The sequence below is a fragment of the Callorhinchus milii genome, unplaced genomic scaffold (genome assembly GCF_018977255.1).
Source record: "Callorhinchus milii isolate IMCB2004 unplaced genomic scaffold, IMCB_Cmil_1.0 Scaffold2, whole genome shotgun sequence".
Classification (NCBI taxonomy): Eukaryota; Metazoa; Chordata; class Chondrichthyes; order Chimaeriformes; family Callorhinchidae; genus Callorhinchus; species Callorhinchus milii.
The window spans coordinates 108,105,879-108,125,360 of record NW_024704743.1 but is presented as its reverse complement, the minus strand read 5'-3'; the positions used below and the strand labels follow the sequence as shown (position 1 = coordinate 108,125,360).

General features: G+C 41.1%; 1 protein-coding gene across 4 annotated transcripts in view; it reads right to left on the bottom strand.

The window, feature by feature from the left end:
• LOC103180720 (sodium/potassium transporting ATPase interacting 3) overlaps positions 1 to 16,215 on the bottom strand; it is a 203,915-nt gene extending 187,700 nt beyond the window's left edge. For 3 of the 4 annotated variants that reach the window (XM_007896731.2, XM_007896730.2, XM_042346951.1), the window contains exon 1: positions 16,067 to 16,196. In XM_007896731.2, coding sequence (XP_007894922.1) covers positions 16,067 to 16,120 — 54 coding nt within the window. In that variant the 5' untranslated portion in view covers positions 16,121 to 16,196. Of the gene's footprint in view, positions 1 to 16,066 lie in introns of all 4 variants that reach the window. The other variant, XM_007896729.2, reaches the window with a different exon arrangement.
• Between the last annotated feature and the right edge of the window lie 3,267 nt (positions 16,216 to 19,482).

Sequence of the window (19,482 nt, the reverse complement as noted above, 5' to 3'; positions counted from 1 at the left end):
ATGAAAGTGGTAAGGTCGAGAATTAAACAAAATGGTCAATGGATTTGGACAAAGAACGGATCTGTTTTTGTTAAATAAATCTGGATAAGAATGTGCTTAAGGAAAAACTGCCTTTTTTATTTTGTTCTATGGATAAAAAAATGTGCCTAAAATATATTGTAAAATGGATTGACTGTGTATTTTGTGGGTGAATCGGCGGCCAATTGCGCACATCAGTGTCCCACAAACAGTCGGAGATTGAGTGATCATTTTTTTNGAGTATTATTACCCCGGAGAGCATTCCACCAATCGACCAACAACCGGACTCCTGTTTTTACTGCTAGGTAAACAGAGGCGTGTGGAGTAAGGAAACTTGTCTAAAGTTTCGCCCGGCCTGGATAAATGGCGATCTCAGATAAAGCGCACTCTTAGTAAAGGGTGGACTTGAACAGGGAAGCATTTGGTTAATGGATGCATTTAGATGTGAAAGTCTAGTCGGTCAACTAAAATGAAATAGTTAACTGAGCTGCTTTGTAAAAATTGTGTTATGGTCTCACCAGAGTTAGTAATGACATAAAAAAAAGTTTGGTGCTTGTCTTCCCTGAAGCGCTTGCAAGTTTCAAAATTGGATTGGGTCATCAAATAAGAAAAAAAACTAATTTAGCCACCAGTTCTGTCAAAGAGAGTGAGGAGGTCTGTGCACCTGATTAAATGTCTAGATCTTTAAATTTGATCAACCCTTCAGTGACCTAAATGTAAAGCACTGCAGCAAGTAATACATCTCTTAGCCTTCAACTGGTTTGCTCATTAACATGCCTCCAGACATAAGTAACATTTTTGATTCCTAATTATAATCCTTCTGTACTTTGTTTCAATGTATGTAACAATTAAAGAAGCAATATTTCCAGCAAATTGAATGTCGCCTGTTGCGAGTCAGGAATCCTTGTGTTTTTGATGATGACAGTGGGTTTAGGTCGTGAGTACAACACTGCCTGAGCTGTCAAGCGGTGAAAGCAAAGGGCTCGCCATTTCAAGTCTTGCCGATGGCTCCTCTGCCAAGAATGGTTTGGAATACTGTGGACCCACCTGGTTCAGGAACCGGACCACTGAGACTGCTATGAATTGATCAACTTGATTCCATCTCATACTTTTAATTAGATGTAGTATTTGCATCAAGTAAGTTTCATAGACAGGGAACCTTTATTTCCTTTATCTCTTGTATGAGTTTGTCAACAGTGTACTTGTATTCGAGAGGATACTAGACTTTCACATGAGGAGAGGGATGAGTATGAGAAGGAGTAAGGAATGGGTGGAGATTCTTGGGGAGTATAAACACTGGCATGGACTGGTTGTGCCGAGTGGCCTGTATTTGTGCTGTACATTCCATATAATTAACTTTGTAATTAGGAGGCAAATCCTATTGTAAAATAGCTGGTCTGTTTGGATTGAATTTGGATTGGATGGACCCAGCATCAGATCAGCTGTTCACGAGGGCTGAATGAAAGACCCGGGTTTGGAGGTGAGTCAACATACTGATGCAGGTCACAAACATCCCAGTGTGATTGACTGACCTTTCAGACTGATTCATTGCAATAAACCCAGGTCAAAGATTTTCTCTTTGCTCTGCACCCATTCTCTGAGGCCTTCCAATACCCACCAATTGTACAAACGTGCCAGAGTTTCAAAACATAGCAGTGCCTCCACTTTCACATGGCATTTCCAAACTCCAGATCAACATTCTCGGAGAAAGAAATTCATTCGGAACAAATGTATTCTCATTGCCTAAACTGGAGGCTAGTAGAGGTGGAGGAAGACTCAAAGCAGTGAAGCAAAATATCTCACAAAACATTCTGCACATGCCAGAAATAAAACAGAAATTAAATCCATCATCCAGAAGTATATGAACAATTGATGTTTGAACAATGGTCTGTTATCCTGCTCAAAAGTAGGAGCGGTACATTACATTCAAAAATGAACTAACTTCACAATCTAAGCCAAGTGGTTCAATCCCATTTATGGCAATCAATGGCCCCAGCAGTTATCGGTCCTGATCTCATCTCTTTATTTTTCATAAAACATTGTGCATCCTCCATATATTTATTTAATCTGAAAACATTTGAAAGCACACGCTTCTCGTGCCGCTTGGTGATAAAGGCTGCATGGTGGCATTTTAACATACTGTGCTGTGGATAAGTAGACATGGATTCTGCACTTCCTAATCGATGTGTATTAAGTTCCCAGTCTTGACCAAACTGTGGGGCAAAGGCTGAAAAGAAGCCAAGCGGAGGTCCATTGGGAAAATGGCGAAAGCAATTATGTTATCTGGCTCTTTGCCACCCCCTAGTGGATGGATCTGCACTGCCATTGTCAGAGGCCTGAGAACTGGTCACGCCCTAGTCCTCTTAGCCAGGGAATGGCGCACATTGTGACTAAAATCTGTTTAGAATTCATATAACATGTTTAATTTTTCCTAGTTTTGCTTAGTGTTTATAAGGGCAAAAGAAAGCTTGGCTGGAGAAAAGTGCATTTGAGTTCACTCCTTCCAAGAGTCACGTAAAACCTATACTATTGTTGACTTCGCTCCATCCTCTCTGTCCTCTGAGAAGCATATTCTCTGAAGTCTCAAACTGCAGAAAAGGATATTATTACTAGTCCCAGCATGGACTGATTGGGCTGAAGGGTCTGTTTCCATGCATTATCTTAATATTCATCCATCCTCATATCTCCACTATTCCAACTAGTTCTCTTAATCATAATCATAATAATCCTTGCATTTGATATAGCGCTTTTCACGTCGGGAGGATGTCCCAAAGCGCTTCACAGAACACACTGTAAAGTGAATTGACTGTATATTTGTAGGCGAACGCGGCAGCCAATTGCGCACAGCAATGTCCCACAAACAGTCGTAGATTGAAAATGACCAATTTATTATTGTTTTTGGTTTTGGAGGGATTATTATTAGGCTCTGTGTGGAGTAAGGAAACTTGCCCAAGGTTTCGCCCTCTGCCTGGAATTGAACTCAGGTCTCTCACTTGCAAAGCGAGTGCTCTAACCACTGAGCTTCCCCATGACAATCAATTACTTTCCCCTTCCCCAATCCAGACCATAACATCACAGAAATCATTGTCTCCATCGGATTCTTATTTTTCTCTCAGTTTTCACCTATTTCTACATTGTCCATGAATAAGCATGTAGTTCTCCAGTGATTTCTGAAACTCTTAATTGACATTGATTTCATTGGGAGTCCGTTCCATGTATTTACTAGATAGAAAAAAATAATTCTTCCACTTGCTAGTCCCACTTGAAAACTTTTCATTTTAAATCTATGCCCTCTAGTTTTAATCTCCCAGTCTGTGTCAAATAGCTTGCTTACATCTATCTCATCTATAACTTTCACAATTTTAAACACTTGGAACAATATGCCCCCTTAATCATTTCTTCTAACAGAAGCCACTGCACATCACTTAGAGCGCTGAGAACCCAGAATCAGCCTCAATGCTCTTCTCTGAATTTTCACCTAAAGATACAACCGAGTATTTGACTAGTTTTGTTGACACCAGCTTCCACCTTGACGAGAAATCATTTCCTTCTACACCCCAGCTAATAGACAGGCTATTCATTGTGTACACATATTTTGCTATTTCTTGTTCCAATTTGCATTAACTTACATCTATCAACATTAAAACCCATCTGCCCCTCTTTGTCTCATCTGCTTAATTATTTCTGATCTCTAATGCTATTTATCCTCCTTATCTGATCCATTTGCCCACAAACATTATCATCAACAGCAAATGTTATAATACTACAAGAAGTGGCTCACCTCCAAATCATTCAGGAATAGTGTAACCAGAATCGATTCCAGCAAAATTTCACTTGACACCACCCCCAAGACTGAACATTTATTTATTTATTAGTGCCTTCTGCTTACTTTTGTTAAACCAATCTAATTGCTCATTCACTTCCTGATCTTTAACTTCAAACGTTTCACAAAGATCAAAATAAATTAAACCCACTGGCCAATCCTAAACCACCTTTTTAGTACATTGCAAACCTAGGGAAATTTCCATGTGACTTGACATACATATGTGGAACTATCAGTCTGGTTTGGATACTCTTAAGTATGGTGATGGGTTTCCGCATGTATCAGGCACCCCACTGACCACAAAAAAATGCTCAAAAAGTGGGACTCCACATTACCAACAGTTAATAGTCCTTGAGCACTGAGATGTTAGGATATATGTGTGAAGGATGATACCTTTTGTTAAACCCAAAAAAATATAAAATAATGCATGAGGATTTTTGTTGAATACTCTTTATAGTATCTGTCCAGTTTGGATAAACATCCCACATAATACTCCAAGCATTCTCCCCATTAGACTTGGTAGCACTAATGTTATATGATATTCAGAGTTTTGATTTATTAAAGAAATGTACTCTGGTCAAACAAAGGGTTAACAATAATAATCCTTGCATTTTTATATAGCGCCTTATCAGGTGCTCGAGATGTCTCAGAGCTTCACAGAATATACTGCAAAGTGTAGTGTGTATATTTCATTGAAGAAATGCGGCAGCCAATTGAGCACAGCAGTGTCCCACAAACAGTCGTGGATTGAATGACCACATTATTATTTTATTTCAAGGATTTATTACCCCGTTTATTAACGTGCATTGTATTTTTGTTCAGTAATGCAGGTGGAATTTTACAACTTGCCCACTAATGCCTCAGTGTGCCGAGATAATGCAACTGTACACTTCACCATACCTCGCAGAAAGGCGTCATTTAATATGCGTGGTAATGGGGCCCGTTTTATGAAATTACAGGGACTTTTGAGCTCTCCAAATTTAACGCCGTTCCCACAGTTTAATATGGAATATGCAGCCACATTAATTTTATGTTGTGATAATCTTCTATCTTCTTCTTCTATCTATCTACATCTATATATATATTAATAAAATGACAATGTGTGTCTGCTCTTCAAGTAGGATCTCAATAACCGATTGACATAGAGACATGATTTATACCTCATCGGAAAGTTCATGCATCTGGAGTGACATGGGCATATTTGTTTTCAGGTATCTCCTATCGTTCATGAGTTATTTTCAATTTTGCATTTTTAGCTGGTAAACCTGGTGACCGCCGAGTCAAAACGGCACTGTGGCATCATATGTCACAGAGCACCTAGGTATGTACACACACACTACAATTACACCTGGTAGCCGTGCCAGCTGACTATGGTGCTGTGGCATCAAGCGTCACAGAACACGCACATAGCCAAGCGACAGAAACAAAATATAGAACACAGACAAAGCTAACCCACGGCAAGACAACAAAATTACATTTTTAAAGCACCAAGTCCTCCCACTGAGTCCTTCCAAAAGAAGTCCTCCCACAGGGGTCCTCCCAAATGAGTATAAATAAAGATGAAATGTCTGTCTCTGTGTCAATCTATATTCCATATTGGATCCTTTGGTTGCAAGCAATGGGTAGAGCTAGTCTGCCATCACAAGAAATCCCAACTGTTGCAGGAGATAAAACAGTAACAAAAATTTTAATTAGCCTCTGAGTGCAATGCGATATTCCACTTTTGACTAAGTGACCTTGATAATGTGTCCTGAATTTTCCATTATAAATGTCAAAGTTATTACATTTAGGAGAAGTAGAATATTCAGCCCCATGTCTTATTCTGGTGATGATTTCAATAGTATCTGTCTAATACAAGGAATTCTTTTCTGAAACACTCGAAGCATAGAGAGGTGGCTTAGTCAGCTGGCACAATGAGGCCCCTTTTCATTCAAATTATCCCTTGTCTAAGCCTTCAAGTGTTTGAGGTTCAGACTAGAAATGAATGCAATGAGTGGCACGATAAGCCAGGCTTTCCTAATACCATCAATAATATGCAAACCAGAATTTGTTTTCACAAAGGAACAATTTTAAAATAATATTAAAATATGCCATATTTTGAGGGAACTATAGACATGGTGCTGTGCATATGATTAAAACACAACATATGCTTCACACCACTCAAGCATCTCTTCGCCTGATCCAATGTAAGAAAGAGCCTGCCCTATGAAAACATCTCATCTGGACAATATAAACTTCAGTGCTTTCAAGCTCAGCTACTTTCAAGCCAGATCTCTTAGTTAATTGTTGCAACACATCAATTTCCTTCAATTATGTTTGTCCTTGCAGAGATCTGAATGATAGTTAGAGCCACCTCCAGTAACCTTAGATGTCGAAGGGCGAAAGGAGACACGACTTACACTCACACTGTTCAGCAATTGAAAATAATTACCATCTATAACCCACAGGTTCCACTCAGCCTGTTGCCAAGACGAAGAGGATTTACCCTTTGGTACATAAATCCTCCCCCACCATCACCTTTATCATAAGATAAGTAATAAGGGGCAAATTGTATTGACCTAAAACGTGCAGTACTGCTGCCTTTCTGTAAAACTAAGAATGAGATCTTAACCTCTTATGTGGAGCCTATCATTTGGCTGCAGCACACAATCATATTTCTGCACATTCACTGAATATTTTATAGGAAAATGAGGATAATTTATAGCATCAGAATTTGACAGCTGTGCTACAGACCCTCAATAAATGGAACAAATTTCAACAGTATTATTATACCATAGATACAGTGAAATATTTCTGCCCTCACCTTCACTAAGTACTTCTGAGAAAAGGACAACAACAGTGTCTGAGAAAATCAAAACTGTAAACAGTGATTTGCGTTCAGCGCCTTGGGACGTCCTCCTGATGTGAAAGGCCCTTTACAAATGCAATTTTATTGTTGTTGTTGTATTCTACATCCAGTATCCAGCCCAGTGCTTCCCAGTGTAATTCATACACCATATTCACACAGCAAGGGAAAAAAACAATTCAGTTTGTAAAGCATCCTAGGTAATTGATACATATGGACAATTAAGCAGTAGACATCATTAATTGATCATTGTCGCTGTTGTTTCTGCCCACCCCTGCATTGTGATGGGATTCACTGTGGTTAGCCTGGCTTTGATATTTAATGACTACAAATAGCACCAAGCGTTTATGGGAGTGAACTGGCTGACTGCCCAACCTCGCTTTCTTTCTTCACATCAAAAGAGACTGAAAAAGCAGTGGATCCAGCCATAGCGTCAAAAATGTATGAAAAGGCGTTTTCATACATCTCTCGTTTTCACGAGAGAGGCTGTCTGAAAAGTAGGGTTCCACATTACCAATGATTAACTACCCTTGGGCACTGAGGTGTCAGGATATTTGTGTGGAGGCTAAAACCTTTTATTAAACTGACACAAATATAAAAACACTGTACATGAAGAGACCTCTGTACTTGAACACATTGTTGTAGGTTTTATTGAAAGATGCTTTCATTGAGATGCACATTCACACTCTCTTTGCTCAAATACAAATTGCATTGAATAATTATGGTACATTGGGCTCATCTGCAGAAGTACTTGTAAGAGAAAGATACAACAAAGGCACATTTACCAGTCTCCTCATCAGCATCAGATTAGTTTAGTCTACACCTAAAGATCTCCATTGTATTGTTACGCAAAGGATGTTTGGTGGGGGTAGGGGGGGAGAGGTGAGTGGGTTGGCACATTGACTGCAACAACCAGATTTCAACTGCTAGTCTTTAAATACTGCCTGGGGAGCAGAAAAACAAGAATTTCCAATTCTGTCATAATTGGCTTGCGTTCGGGCTGTCTACATTAAAGATTGATTCAGAATATCTCAACCTGACTGAGAATCCTGCAACCCTTCCGCCATTTTACTTCAAAACCATTAGTAAACAAATGTAAGCATCTGCACCCATGTTGGGGTGGGGCATGTGACATTACCCTCACCCTATTTCCCCACTGTAACCTCATAAATCCAGTATTCTTGTCTACTAAAATTAAAATCTCTCATAGCTTCTTCAATACTATAGGCGGAAAGACTTGCATTTTTCCCATCTATATCAATTACTCTGCCCAATATGTATTGTAAAATAACAATGAAATTTCCAGCAAATGCACCTTTAGACAGGGCACAGTGTAAATAATGGTGTACAATTTGCAGTTGTTCTCAACACCCATTTCTTGAGCTAATTAACACAAGAAATGCTCAGCTCACACTATCAGACCTGACAGGAGAGGTCAACCTGCCATATTCACTGTCAAAGACCAGAAAAGGGAGTGCAAAGCATCAGTTTCTATCTCTTGAGGTCTAATTTGTGGTATGTCTTCACTCATGGGTTTCATTAATAAGATATAGATTGCTTCCAGGACCCAAAGGTATTTGACGCCAACCCACGACCCATTCGATCTACTTCTGGAGTGTAGATCACCAGCCAGGACGAATTCCTTATAAAGAAATCCCATTAGCAATTACTCACATTAAAAACCCTTATCACAGTAATATCAGTAATATCAAATGTAACAATGAAATCTGCCTGTGCTGTGCCAGGAATCGAGAAAAGCAGACTTGCTAAGGAACAATGCTTCAGTTTGATCTCTCTATTTTCAATTCTCCAGTGCAGTAAAGGGACTTGCCCATTATTTCTATGACATATCAGTTAAAGGAAGTTCTGTTGGAAGTCACACCATGTTCGCTCTATTGCTCTCCCCCTCTTAAACACACACACAACCACACACACACACACATTTTCTTTCTGTTGCTTCCTTGGCTGGTACCTTCAACCTCCACATATACTAATAATCCTTACATTTTTATAGCACTTTCATGTCAGGAGGACGTTCCAAAGTGCTTCACAGGATATATTATGAAGTCTCGTGACAGTGTATTTTGTGGGCAACACGACAGCTAATTTTTTGGACAGCAGCAACTGAGCCAAGCTGATGGGAAAGAATCTCACAATTACATTGTGAATCCTGAGAGAACTTCTCCAGCTCATGTTACAAATTTCCAATACGAATCTTTGATTGAGCACATGCTGTGGTGAGTGAGCTGCACACTGCAAGTTAGCTGGGAGTAAAACCAGTATCTGAGAAACAATTCCCTTAAAAACAAACCATCACAAAGTATTTATTTAATGTAATAATGATCTTGTCCCCACAGAACTCTTGTTGCCACAATTTGGGAATCATCTTTGATAACTTATTTGAATAAAAGATTTTCTGTATCTGACTAGCAATGAGATATCAAAATCAAGCTGATCCTCAGTGGCGGTCTCAGGAGTCCAGCTCCTCAACGAGACTGTACCACCAGACTCCAAGGTACTGTTGACGATGGGCCAGCCAGCTTGGCTTATCGATGGGGCTTGGAGGAGGAGACCAGTTCCAAGGGATTTTTCCCACTCAGCTCCTGTTAACCATGTAAGCCACAATCCTAACAGATATGGTGGTCCTAACTGAACAAGCAGCAGGGAATATCTACTATGGATGGCTTACTGGTGCAACATATTGAGGAGCAACCGTGTGGTCTCATCATGTAGTAGGACAAGGGTTTGTGATCAGCCAGATGCTGAATTGTTAAATTAGCTCAGGCCATCGGGGAAAAGAAAGCAATCCATGAACAATCCATCCAGGGCGTTCTTTGCTGACAGGGGGTTGGGTGCAAATCATCTGATTGATTATATGACAAAAGAACAGTAATAATAATAATAATCCTTGAATTTGATATAGCACCTCATCACGTCCTACAGTTCCAGAAAGGGAAATAAGGATTTTACAGTCTAATCACATATTGCGAAAAGCACTCTCCTGATCTGGCTCTGGTTCTGTCTCCCAGGCAATTGTGGACCAGTTAATTCCGTTAGTTATTGGAATCTATTTCAGAATAAATTTATCACTAGTGTATCTCAGTTCCAATCAATATGTAGCAATTTTACTGCTCGGACTACAACCAATTGAGATTGTTTCCATTAGCAGTTGATTAACTATCATGAATTACTGCAATGACACACGTACTTGCATTTCTCTCACGCACGTGAACACACACAGAACAAAGTGAGTTCATTTTAAAGCTACACATGTCAAGCTGAATCCGTAGCATAAGAACATGAATAAGCTACCCTGTACACCGAACCCTCTTATTAGGTGTTTCAGATGTCATCAACAACAATAAAATTACATTCATATACTGCCTTTTTACGTTGGGAAAAAGTCCCAAATTGCTGGGATGTGTCACTCCTCACTCAATTCGTACCACTCTTGTCTTTGAGTCAGAAGGTTGTGGTTTCAAACTGCACATCGGGAGTTTGAACCTACAGTACATCGTTCAGGGATTCACTGTACGAGGTATCATCCTTCAGATGAGATGTTAAACCAACATCTGTTTGTTCAGGTAAACATTAAAGATCCAATGGCACGACTTGAGAAATGAAGGGAATTTCTCCCCATGACCTGGCCAACAATCCCCCAGATAAAATTGTTCATTTACCCCATGGCTGCTTGTGGAACATTGCTGGAGGAGTGGTGGGAGGAGGGGAAAATGTGGAACAAGAGACTTCCAGAAATTAGAAACATAGCTGCTAATAATTATGATCATTTTACAATCATAGTATCTGTCCATCTAGGACTCTTTCTCCTTCATCTCCACCCCCACCCTAAATTGTTTATGCCGTTGGTTGAGGATATGTCTATAAATCCTCCACCAAAGTTTCAGGGTTGAGGTTGTGTTTGTCTATAGCTCAAGTAAGATTGATGAGCCCAATAGATTGGGTGGTCAACAAAAAGGCTCTGAAATGCAGCATTCACAACAGAATTCATAAATAATGAATTGTACAGGTAACCAGATGTGTGTCAAGCTGCTTTGATACAAGTTCATTCTAAGCATAATGGAGCAGCGTTTCACCAAGTTGGGCTGATGCACATCTTGCAGGATTTATTATTTATGAATTATTTTAGAACGCTGATACAATGCTGCATTGTAACTCCTCATCCCCATGGTTCGGGTTGTTATCTATTTTTTGGAGCCAGTTTGTTACCAGAGTAGGATTTTTTTAAAGACGTGATCAGTTTATAATAAAAAGTGATCCTTGCATTTGACATCGCACCTTACGGCATCTTCAAAATGTCTCAAAGCGCTTCATAGAATATACTGCAAAGTGAATTGATTGTATATTTTGTGGTCGAAACTCGGCAGTCAATTGCACACAGCAGTGTCCCACAAACAGACGTGGATTGAGTGACCAAATTATTATTATTATTTATTTTCATTTTTTTTAAAGGGATTATTACCCCAGAAAGCGATCCACCAATCAACTAACAGCTGGGTTGCTACTTACTGCTAGGTAAACAGAGGTGGGTGCATATAAAAACTTGCCCACGTTTCACCCTGCCCAGGAATTGAACCCAGGTGCTCTCGCTTATTGACCTGAAAAGGGTAAAGAACTGAGCAGCCCAACTGGGATTAGTAGCCATAAGTGAGCATCCCACTTCATCGTACAACCAACTGAGCTAATATGGCTGTTGGACTGTCACCTTTTTCAGACATTTTTGTTTTTCATATGAAGTGTCATATCTGAAATATAAATAAAATGTATTTCTTTAAAATGGAATATTTGTTCTTTTGATTCTCTTATCCTGATGACATTGTCAATATTTAGTGGAATTCCTAAAAAGTGTTGGTGAAAATGAAATAGGTATTAGCCTGGCATAGTTAATAACACTCTTGCCTCTAAATCAGCATTTGTGGGTTTAAACCCGATTTTGTGACTTGAAATTCACAGTCTAGGCTAGCACTCCAATGCAATACTAGGCGTATGCTGCAATGTGAGAAGTGCCATCCTTTGAATGAAAAGATAAACCACGGTCCAGGATGTCTATTAAGGTGGACGTTAAAGATCCCATGACATCATTTGAAAAGAGAAAGGAGTTCCTCCTGGCCTGGTCAACAATAGCTCACATAAAAAAATGTCCATTCACTTCATGACACCTGTATATGGGACATTGTTGTGCATTGTTGGCTGCCATGTATGCCTACAAAATATACAGTCACAGCACTTTACAGTGAAGCAGTTTCAAATGTCCTCCTGATGTGAAATGAACTACAGTGGAAGCCTGTTAAACCGGACACATCGGGGATGCCGAATTTCTGTTGTTGTTGCTGGTGGTGATCGGAGGCCGAAATTCCCGAAGATCTCTTACCTTTTCCTGCCCAGCGCCAGCGTTCCTCCCTCCCATTGATGCTCCCGTTGGATGGGAAGCAGATCAGTTAGAGGCATCTTAGAGGTGATTAACAGCACTAACAGGATAGGTTAACCGGCATCTGCCTAAAGCGGATTCCAACATTATATCCATTGCAAAGTGTAATCAGGTGGGAAATATTCTTGTGTTTATCAGGTGAACCATGTTAATCCCGGGGAATGAAACCCTTTTCTACTTGGGTCTCCAGAATCACTATCAAGCCCGGTGAAACTGCTTCTGTTTTACTTCAAGAGCAAACCTTATCCCCAACATAAGAGGAACATCGCTCCTACACCACTGTGAATACTTTCCCTACCAGACATCTTTATGCCTAACTGAATGTCAATTTAATGCAAATATATGACCAGGTTGATGCCTTAGGCATAGCCCTACTGAGGACTGAATGGAGACTGTCTGGACTCCGGTAGGTTAACACAGAGAGAAAACGTTCACCCTATCAGCCTGCACTCAATTCTAACCCAGGTCCCAAAGGTAAAAAGACTGTACCATAACCCACTATGCCCCATTAATTTAAAGCACCTTAGGTTGATGAATCTATTGCTGTTGATAATAATTCATCTTCCTTGTACTGTCAAGCTTAGTAACCCTTCCAATCCACATCTCCACTAATGTCATCAGCATTAATTATGTAAAGAAGTAAAAGAGATAGAAACAAAGGAAAGGATGGGCAGGTCAAATTAAAACATCTTAAAGCACATCACAAAAAATTACTATCAAACTTATAATTATTTTGGTGGATGTTACAAAAAGGATGCTCATTATTCATTTTAACTTAATTAATTCGGGATGTTAAAATGGTGTTGATAATGAAACTTCCTCTTTAAAGAAATGGCACGTACATTGCTCAACTAAATGTTTTCGTTATTATTACTGTTAGCAACAGCAGTTGGAATATGGTTGATGAAATGGGTTGAGTTTCATGTAGTGTAACATTGCTCCCGGAACAAAATTGCCAACATCCCTCTGTGGCTCTGCATTTGTTTTTCCAACACACTTCACACTCATGGCGTGTTTAATTTGACATAAATCTCTATTGAGCAGATTTACAATGTTACCTGGAAGCGTCCCATCATACAGCCATCAATATACAATAGTAAATGTTGGGGTGGCAATAAGTGGGAAATAAATAAAGGACACAATAAAAAAAACTGTACTGATGATAAGGCCTGTTATTTCAATAAACATTCTTTACTGTAAACCTGGATTTTTTTTGAAGTGAAAGGTTTCTTCTCAGAGCTTGGAGGGTAATTCCATCATTTGATATGGTGCTGAACCACAGAAATAGTAAAGGTCTTCAGTGCAAAGAGAGGGGATGCTAACCAGATGGGGGCACTACAATAGGCCTGAATGGTCTTGAGCTAGAATGATTGCCCAGGGCTTCCAAGCTAACTCAATCCAACTAAACCTCTGCTGGAAATACGTAGACACAGTTGCCAAGTGAAGATCAGGTTGGGTTACAATGCTTTGCACAATCTAATAACTGGTGCTTGCTGCCGAGACTCACACATGAAGAGACACTTGGGCAGGTAGCAGAGCATTGCTGCCACCTGTGAAATGATACCTCAGCATTTGTCACCGTCTTCAGGAAAGGACCAAAGTCATTGGAAAGAGAACGAGAAGCTCATAGCTGTTATGAGCTGTTATGGATAGCTAAAAGGACGAATATGCAGATCTCACATGCAATGCAGTATGTATATGTTGTAAAGCAGCCTAAAGCAGAGGAGCTCCAGCAATATGTCCTGTCACAAATCCAAAGCCATTCACTCCTTTCAAAAAGAATAATGTGAATGATCAGAACAATTATATTGTCTCTGTATTCATTGTACTTTGGTGGTAGGAAACGATTCGAACAATTCATGAAAATGGGCTTGTGACAGTTCAGTCCACAAACGTTTCACTCCTGATCTGCCAAAGATGCTAATATATTCACCAGAAGCCTGTCTCATGGAGATAACTGAACAGAAAAGGATTCAGCGCCCACTAATCTCTCAGAGAGCAATTTCTGATATAAAGGGTATAATTTTTTTTTTGGTGGGGGCGAAAGCCCTTGATCAGACAATAAGAAAATAATCCGACTAGTGCTAGGTTGCTATGGCGCAAAATGCTTGAAAAAAAATCATTATGCATTTTTGATCTAGCTATCCCAGGTGCAAAATACATTAAGGGTTCAAGTCGCACCTGCTTTCTGTGCTAACGCCAGCAGGCTCTCGGCACTCAATCGCTGCCTTTGTCAGCTACATTAGCTTGCCCACTTCTGGTTAATTTCACTCGCCAATGGCCAGATGCTTCCTTTCTCTCTAAGAAAAATCAATACGGTGGCAATGATTTTCACAGCATCCTGATCCCCATCCAGTACATTATGCAGGCTGGAATTGGAATTGTTTCATTTTAATACTCAGTTTTCTGGTTCTCCCCCCCCCCCCACACCCCTTTAAACAAAAAAATGGTCCTTTCTGCAAATGGAACAAACACTTGTTCTGTTAGTAGGCTTGTGTTTTTTTGTTTAGAGGGATATTTAATCCTACGATCCATTCAGAAACCTGCGCTGAAAGTCTTAGCCACCATCAACACTGCAAAGATACATGTCATTTCGGATCTCAGTGCAAGTTAAACATTAGAGTCTGTTTCAATGCTACACACACACATATACACACACACACTCACTCACACACACACATACACACACTCATATATGCACACACACACTCACACACACACTCATATACACACTCATATACACACACATACTCACATACACATATATACATTCACACACACATTCACACATAAACACACACACACTCACACACACATACACTCACATACACACACTCAAACACACATAGCACAGCCAAATCCGATGTATGACCACAACTCATCTTTAAAAGACAATTTTAGTTTTTTTGGGGGGTTGGGGGGGTCATCCGCTTCTTTCATCTCAAAAGATCAACTGTGCAATGAATGGGCATCGCTGGTCTTTAAACACTTGGTCAAAGGCCAAACCGTGTTGCTGGTCATTGGCACTTAAGTCGTTTTACAGAAGAGGGATTCCAAGCATCCCACTCAGTGACAGAGAAATGCACCACACAATCAAACAAACAAACAAACAAAAACACTTGAGATTTGCAGCACAATTGCTCAGGCAATTGAATGTGACCCCCCCACCCCCCACCCCAGCCCCAACCCCACCCCCAACTGCAACGGATCCATGTCCAACGCAAACTTCAGATCGTAGAAGAACATGATTTATTCCTATTTTATATTGAAAACAATCTCTGTGTTCCCCCCACACACCCCCCCCCCACACACACACACACAGCAACGAGGCAAATCGTGATGAAGTGCAACAAAGACTGGAGTGAGTGATGAGTGTGTGAGTGTGTGGGGAGGTGTGGGATAACACACTAATCGTGAGAATGAAATGGTGCGGGAGGGGAATAGATAGATACCCCCCCCCCCAAAAAAAAAAATACTAGGGCACTGTGCTTCCTTGTGGGGCATCCATCCCCACACAGTTACACTGTCACCCACACTGTGCGCCAATGCCCAGCTCCATTATTGCTGAAACTCGCCCAACATCACGCAGTAAAAGTGCCCACAACTCGCTCGGGAACGCGCAATCAAACCAGCGAAAGGAAGGCAGGTTTGAGCAAACAAACAAACAAACAACAAACAAATAAACAAACAGACAGACAAACAAGCAAACAAACAAACAAATAAAACTAACAGCCCACTCGCTTTCTCCCTTTTGTTCAGTCAATGCAAAGTACTTCACATGTATGCCACAACGTACCCTCTTGATTACTATCACCCAAACACACCCAGATTGCTGCATATATATATATATATATATATATATATACACTGTATACAAACGCAGCTACTCAGTATCAGTCAGTAAGTACAATAAATAGGGAGGTTTAATACTCACCAGCTGTAAAGTACACAGAAATATTAAGGTGCATCGACCTGTGCAGCAACCCATCTCAGCCAGGGCAAGGTACTGGGAGAAGAAGGCAATGGGATCCGTGTCCCCCCCACCACACACACACACCCAGACACACACACCTACACACACACACACACAGACACACACCCACACACACTACACACACACACACAGACACACACACACACCTACACACACACAGACACACACACACACACAGACACACACACACCTACACACACCTACACACACACAGACACACACACGCCGGCCAAAGGGGAAGCAAGGAGTCTATGAGCTGGATGGAGAGGCTGGTGTGAAGTGGCACTCCATACACACAGCACAGGATGCACAGGAGAGGACAGGGTGGGAAAAGGCTGTGTGAAACCTCACAGCACAACACGCAGAGCAGCGCTGAGCAGAGTCTGGATGAACAGTCCGGGCGTCACTCTCTCTCTCTCTCTCTCTCTCTCTGTTGATCGCTTTGTGATCGCACGGGCGCTGCACAGGCTGTGATGTGCAGTGAGGAAATGGGACGGCGGGGAGGGGGGGGGAGGGGGGGGGGGTGTAGGGTCAGGGACTGGGTCACACAAAGTTGAACCGAGTTGGTGGGATTTTCTCAAACGTGACTCGGTCGGTCGGTCGGATCCGGGCGGGACTGTTGCGGGAGGGTCTTTGTGCGGGTCCTGGAGGATCGAGGGGTTTACAGGGACGGGGGGACTGGGGATTATGTAGGAAGAGAGGGGATTGGAGGGGCTCGAGGTCTGGGATTCGTGGGAACAAAGGATCAATGCAACTAACATTGGGGTGAGGGAGGGGGGCAGAGAGGGGCATTCGGACCGGGTGAGTTGTGGAGGGTAATTGGGCAAAGGGTGAGGTTTGTTTGGGGGTTGGGCGTGATGTTTGGGATCGCCTACATTAAAGATCCAATGGCACGACTTGAGAAATGAAGGGAATTTCTCCCCATGACCTGGCCAACAATCCCCCAGATAAAATTGTTCATTTACCCCATGGCTGCTTGTGGAACATTGCTGGAGGAGTGGTGGGAGGAGGGGAAAATGTGGAACAAGAGACTTCCAGAAATTAGAAACATAGCTGCTAATAATTATGATCATTTTACAATCATAGTATCTGTCCATCTAGGACTCTTTCTCCTTCATCTCCACCCCCACCCTAAATTGTTTATGCCGTTGGTTGAGGATATGTCTATAAATCCTCCACCAAAGTTTCAGGGTTGAGGTTGTGTTTGTCTATAGCTCAAGTAAGATTGATGAGCCCAATAGATTGGGTGGTCAACAAAAAGGCTCTGAAATGCAGCATTCACAACAGAATTCATAAATAATGAATTGTACAGGTAACCAGATGTGTGTCAAGCTGCTTTGATACAAGTTCATTCTAAGCATAATGGAGCAGCGTTTCACCAAGTTGGGCTGATGCACATCTTGCAGGATTTATTATTTATGAATTATTTTAGAACGCTGATACAATGCTGCATTGTAACTCCTCATCCCCATGGTTCGGGTTGTTATCTATTTTTTGGAGCCAGTTTGTTACCAGAGTAGGATTTTTTTAAAGACGTGATCAGTTTATAATAAAAAGTGATCCTTGCATTTGACATCGCACCTTACGGCATCTTCAAAATGTCTCAAAGCGCTTCATAGAATATACTGCAAAGTGAATTGATTGTATATTTTGTGGTCGAAACTCGCAGTCAATTGCACACAGCAGTGTCCCACAAACAGACGTGGATTGAGTGACCAAATTATTATTATTATTTATTTTCATTTTTTTTAAAGGGATTATTACCCCAGAAAGCGATCCACCAATCAACTAACAGCTGGGTTGCTACTTACTGCTAGGTAAACAGAGGTGGGTGCATATAAAAACTTGCCCACGTTTCACCCTGCCCAGGAATTGAACCCAGGTGCTCTCGCTTATTGACCTGAAAAGGGTAAAGAACTGAGCAGCCCAACTGGGATTAGTAGCCATAAGTGAGCATCCCACTTCATCGTACAACCAACTGAGCTAATATGGCTGTTGGACTGTCACCTTTTTCAGACATTTTTGTTTTTCATATGAAGTGTCATATCTGAAATATAAATAAAATGTATTTCTTTAAAATGGAATATTTGTTCTTTTGATTCTCTTATCCTGATGACATTGTCAATATTTAGTGGAATTCCTAAAAAGTGTTGGTGAAAATGAAATAGGTATTAGCCTGGCATAGTTAATAACACTCTTGCCTCTAAATCAGCATTTGTGGGTTTAAACCCGATTTTGTGACTTGAAATTCACAGTCTAGGCTAGCACTCCAATGCAATACTAGGCGTATGCTGCAATGTGAGAAGTGCCATCCTTTGAATGAAAAGATAAACCACGGTCCAGGATGTCTATTAAGGTGGACGTTAAAGATCCCATGACATCATTTGAAAAGAGAAAGGAGTTCCTCCTGGCCTGGTCAACAATAGCTCACATAAAAAAATGTCCATTCACTTCATGACACCTGTATATGGGACATTGTTGTGCATTGTTGGCTGCCATGTATGCCTACAAAATATACAGTCACAGCACTTTACAGTGAAGCAGTTTCAAATGTCCTCCTGATGTGAAATGAACTACAGTGGAAGCCTGTTAAACCGGACACATCGGGGATGCCGAATTTCTGTTGTTGTTGCTGGTGGTGATCGGAGGCCGAAATTCCCGAAGATCTCTTACCTTTTCCTGCCCAGCGCCAGCGTTCCTCCCTCCCATTGATGCTCCCGTTGGATGGGAAGCAGATCAGTTAGAGGCATCTTAGAGGTGATTAACAGCACTAACAGGATAGGTTAACCGGCATCTGCCTAAAGCGGATTCCAACATTATATCCATTGCAAAGTGTAATCAGGTGGGAAATATTCTTGTGTTTATCAGGTGAACCATGTTAATCCCGGGGAATGAAACCCTTTTCTACTTGGGTCTCCAGAATCACTATCAAGCCCGGTGAAACTGCTTCTGTTTTACTTCAAGAGCAAACCTTATCCCCCAACATAAGAGGAACATCGCTCCTACACCACTGTGAATACTTTCCCTACCAGACATCTTTATGCCTAACTGAATGTCAATTTAATGCAAATATATGACCAGGTTGATGCCTTAGGCATAGCCCTACTGAGGACTGAATGGAGACTGTCTGGACTCCGGTAGGTTAACACAGAGAGAAAACGTTCACCCTATCAGCCTGCACTCAATTCTAACCCAGGTCCCAAAGGTAAAAAGACTGTACCATAACCCACTATGCCCCATTAATTTAAAGCACCTTAGGTTGATGAATCTATTGCTGTTGATAATAATTCATCTTCCTTGTACTGTCAAGCTTAGTAACCCTTCCAATCCACATCTCCACTAATGTCATCAGCATT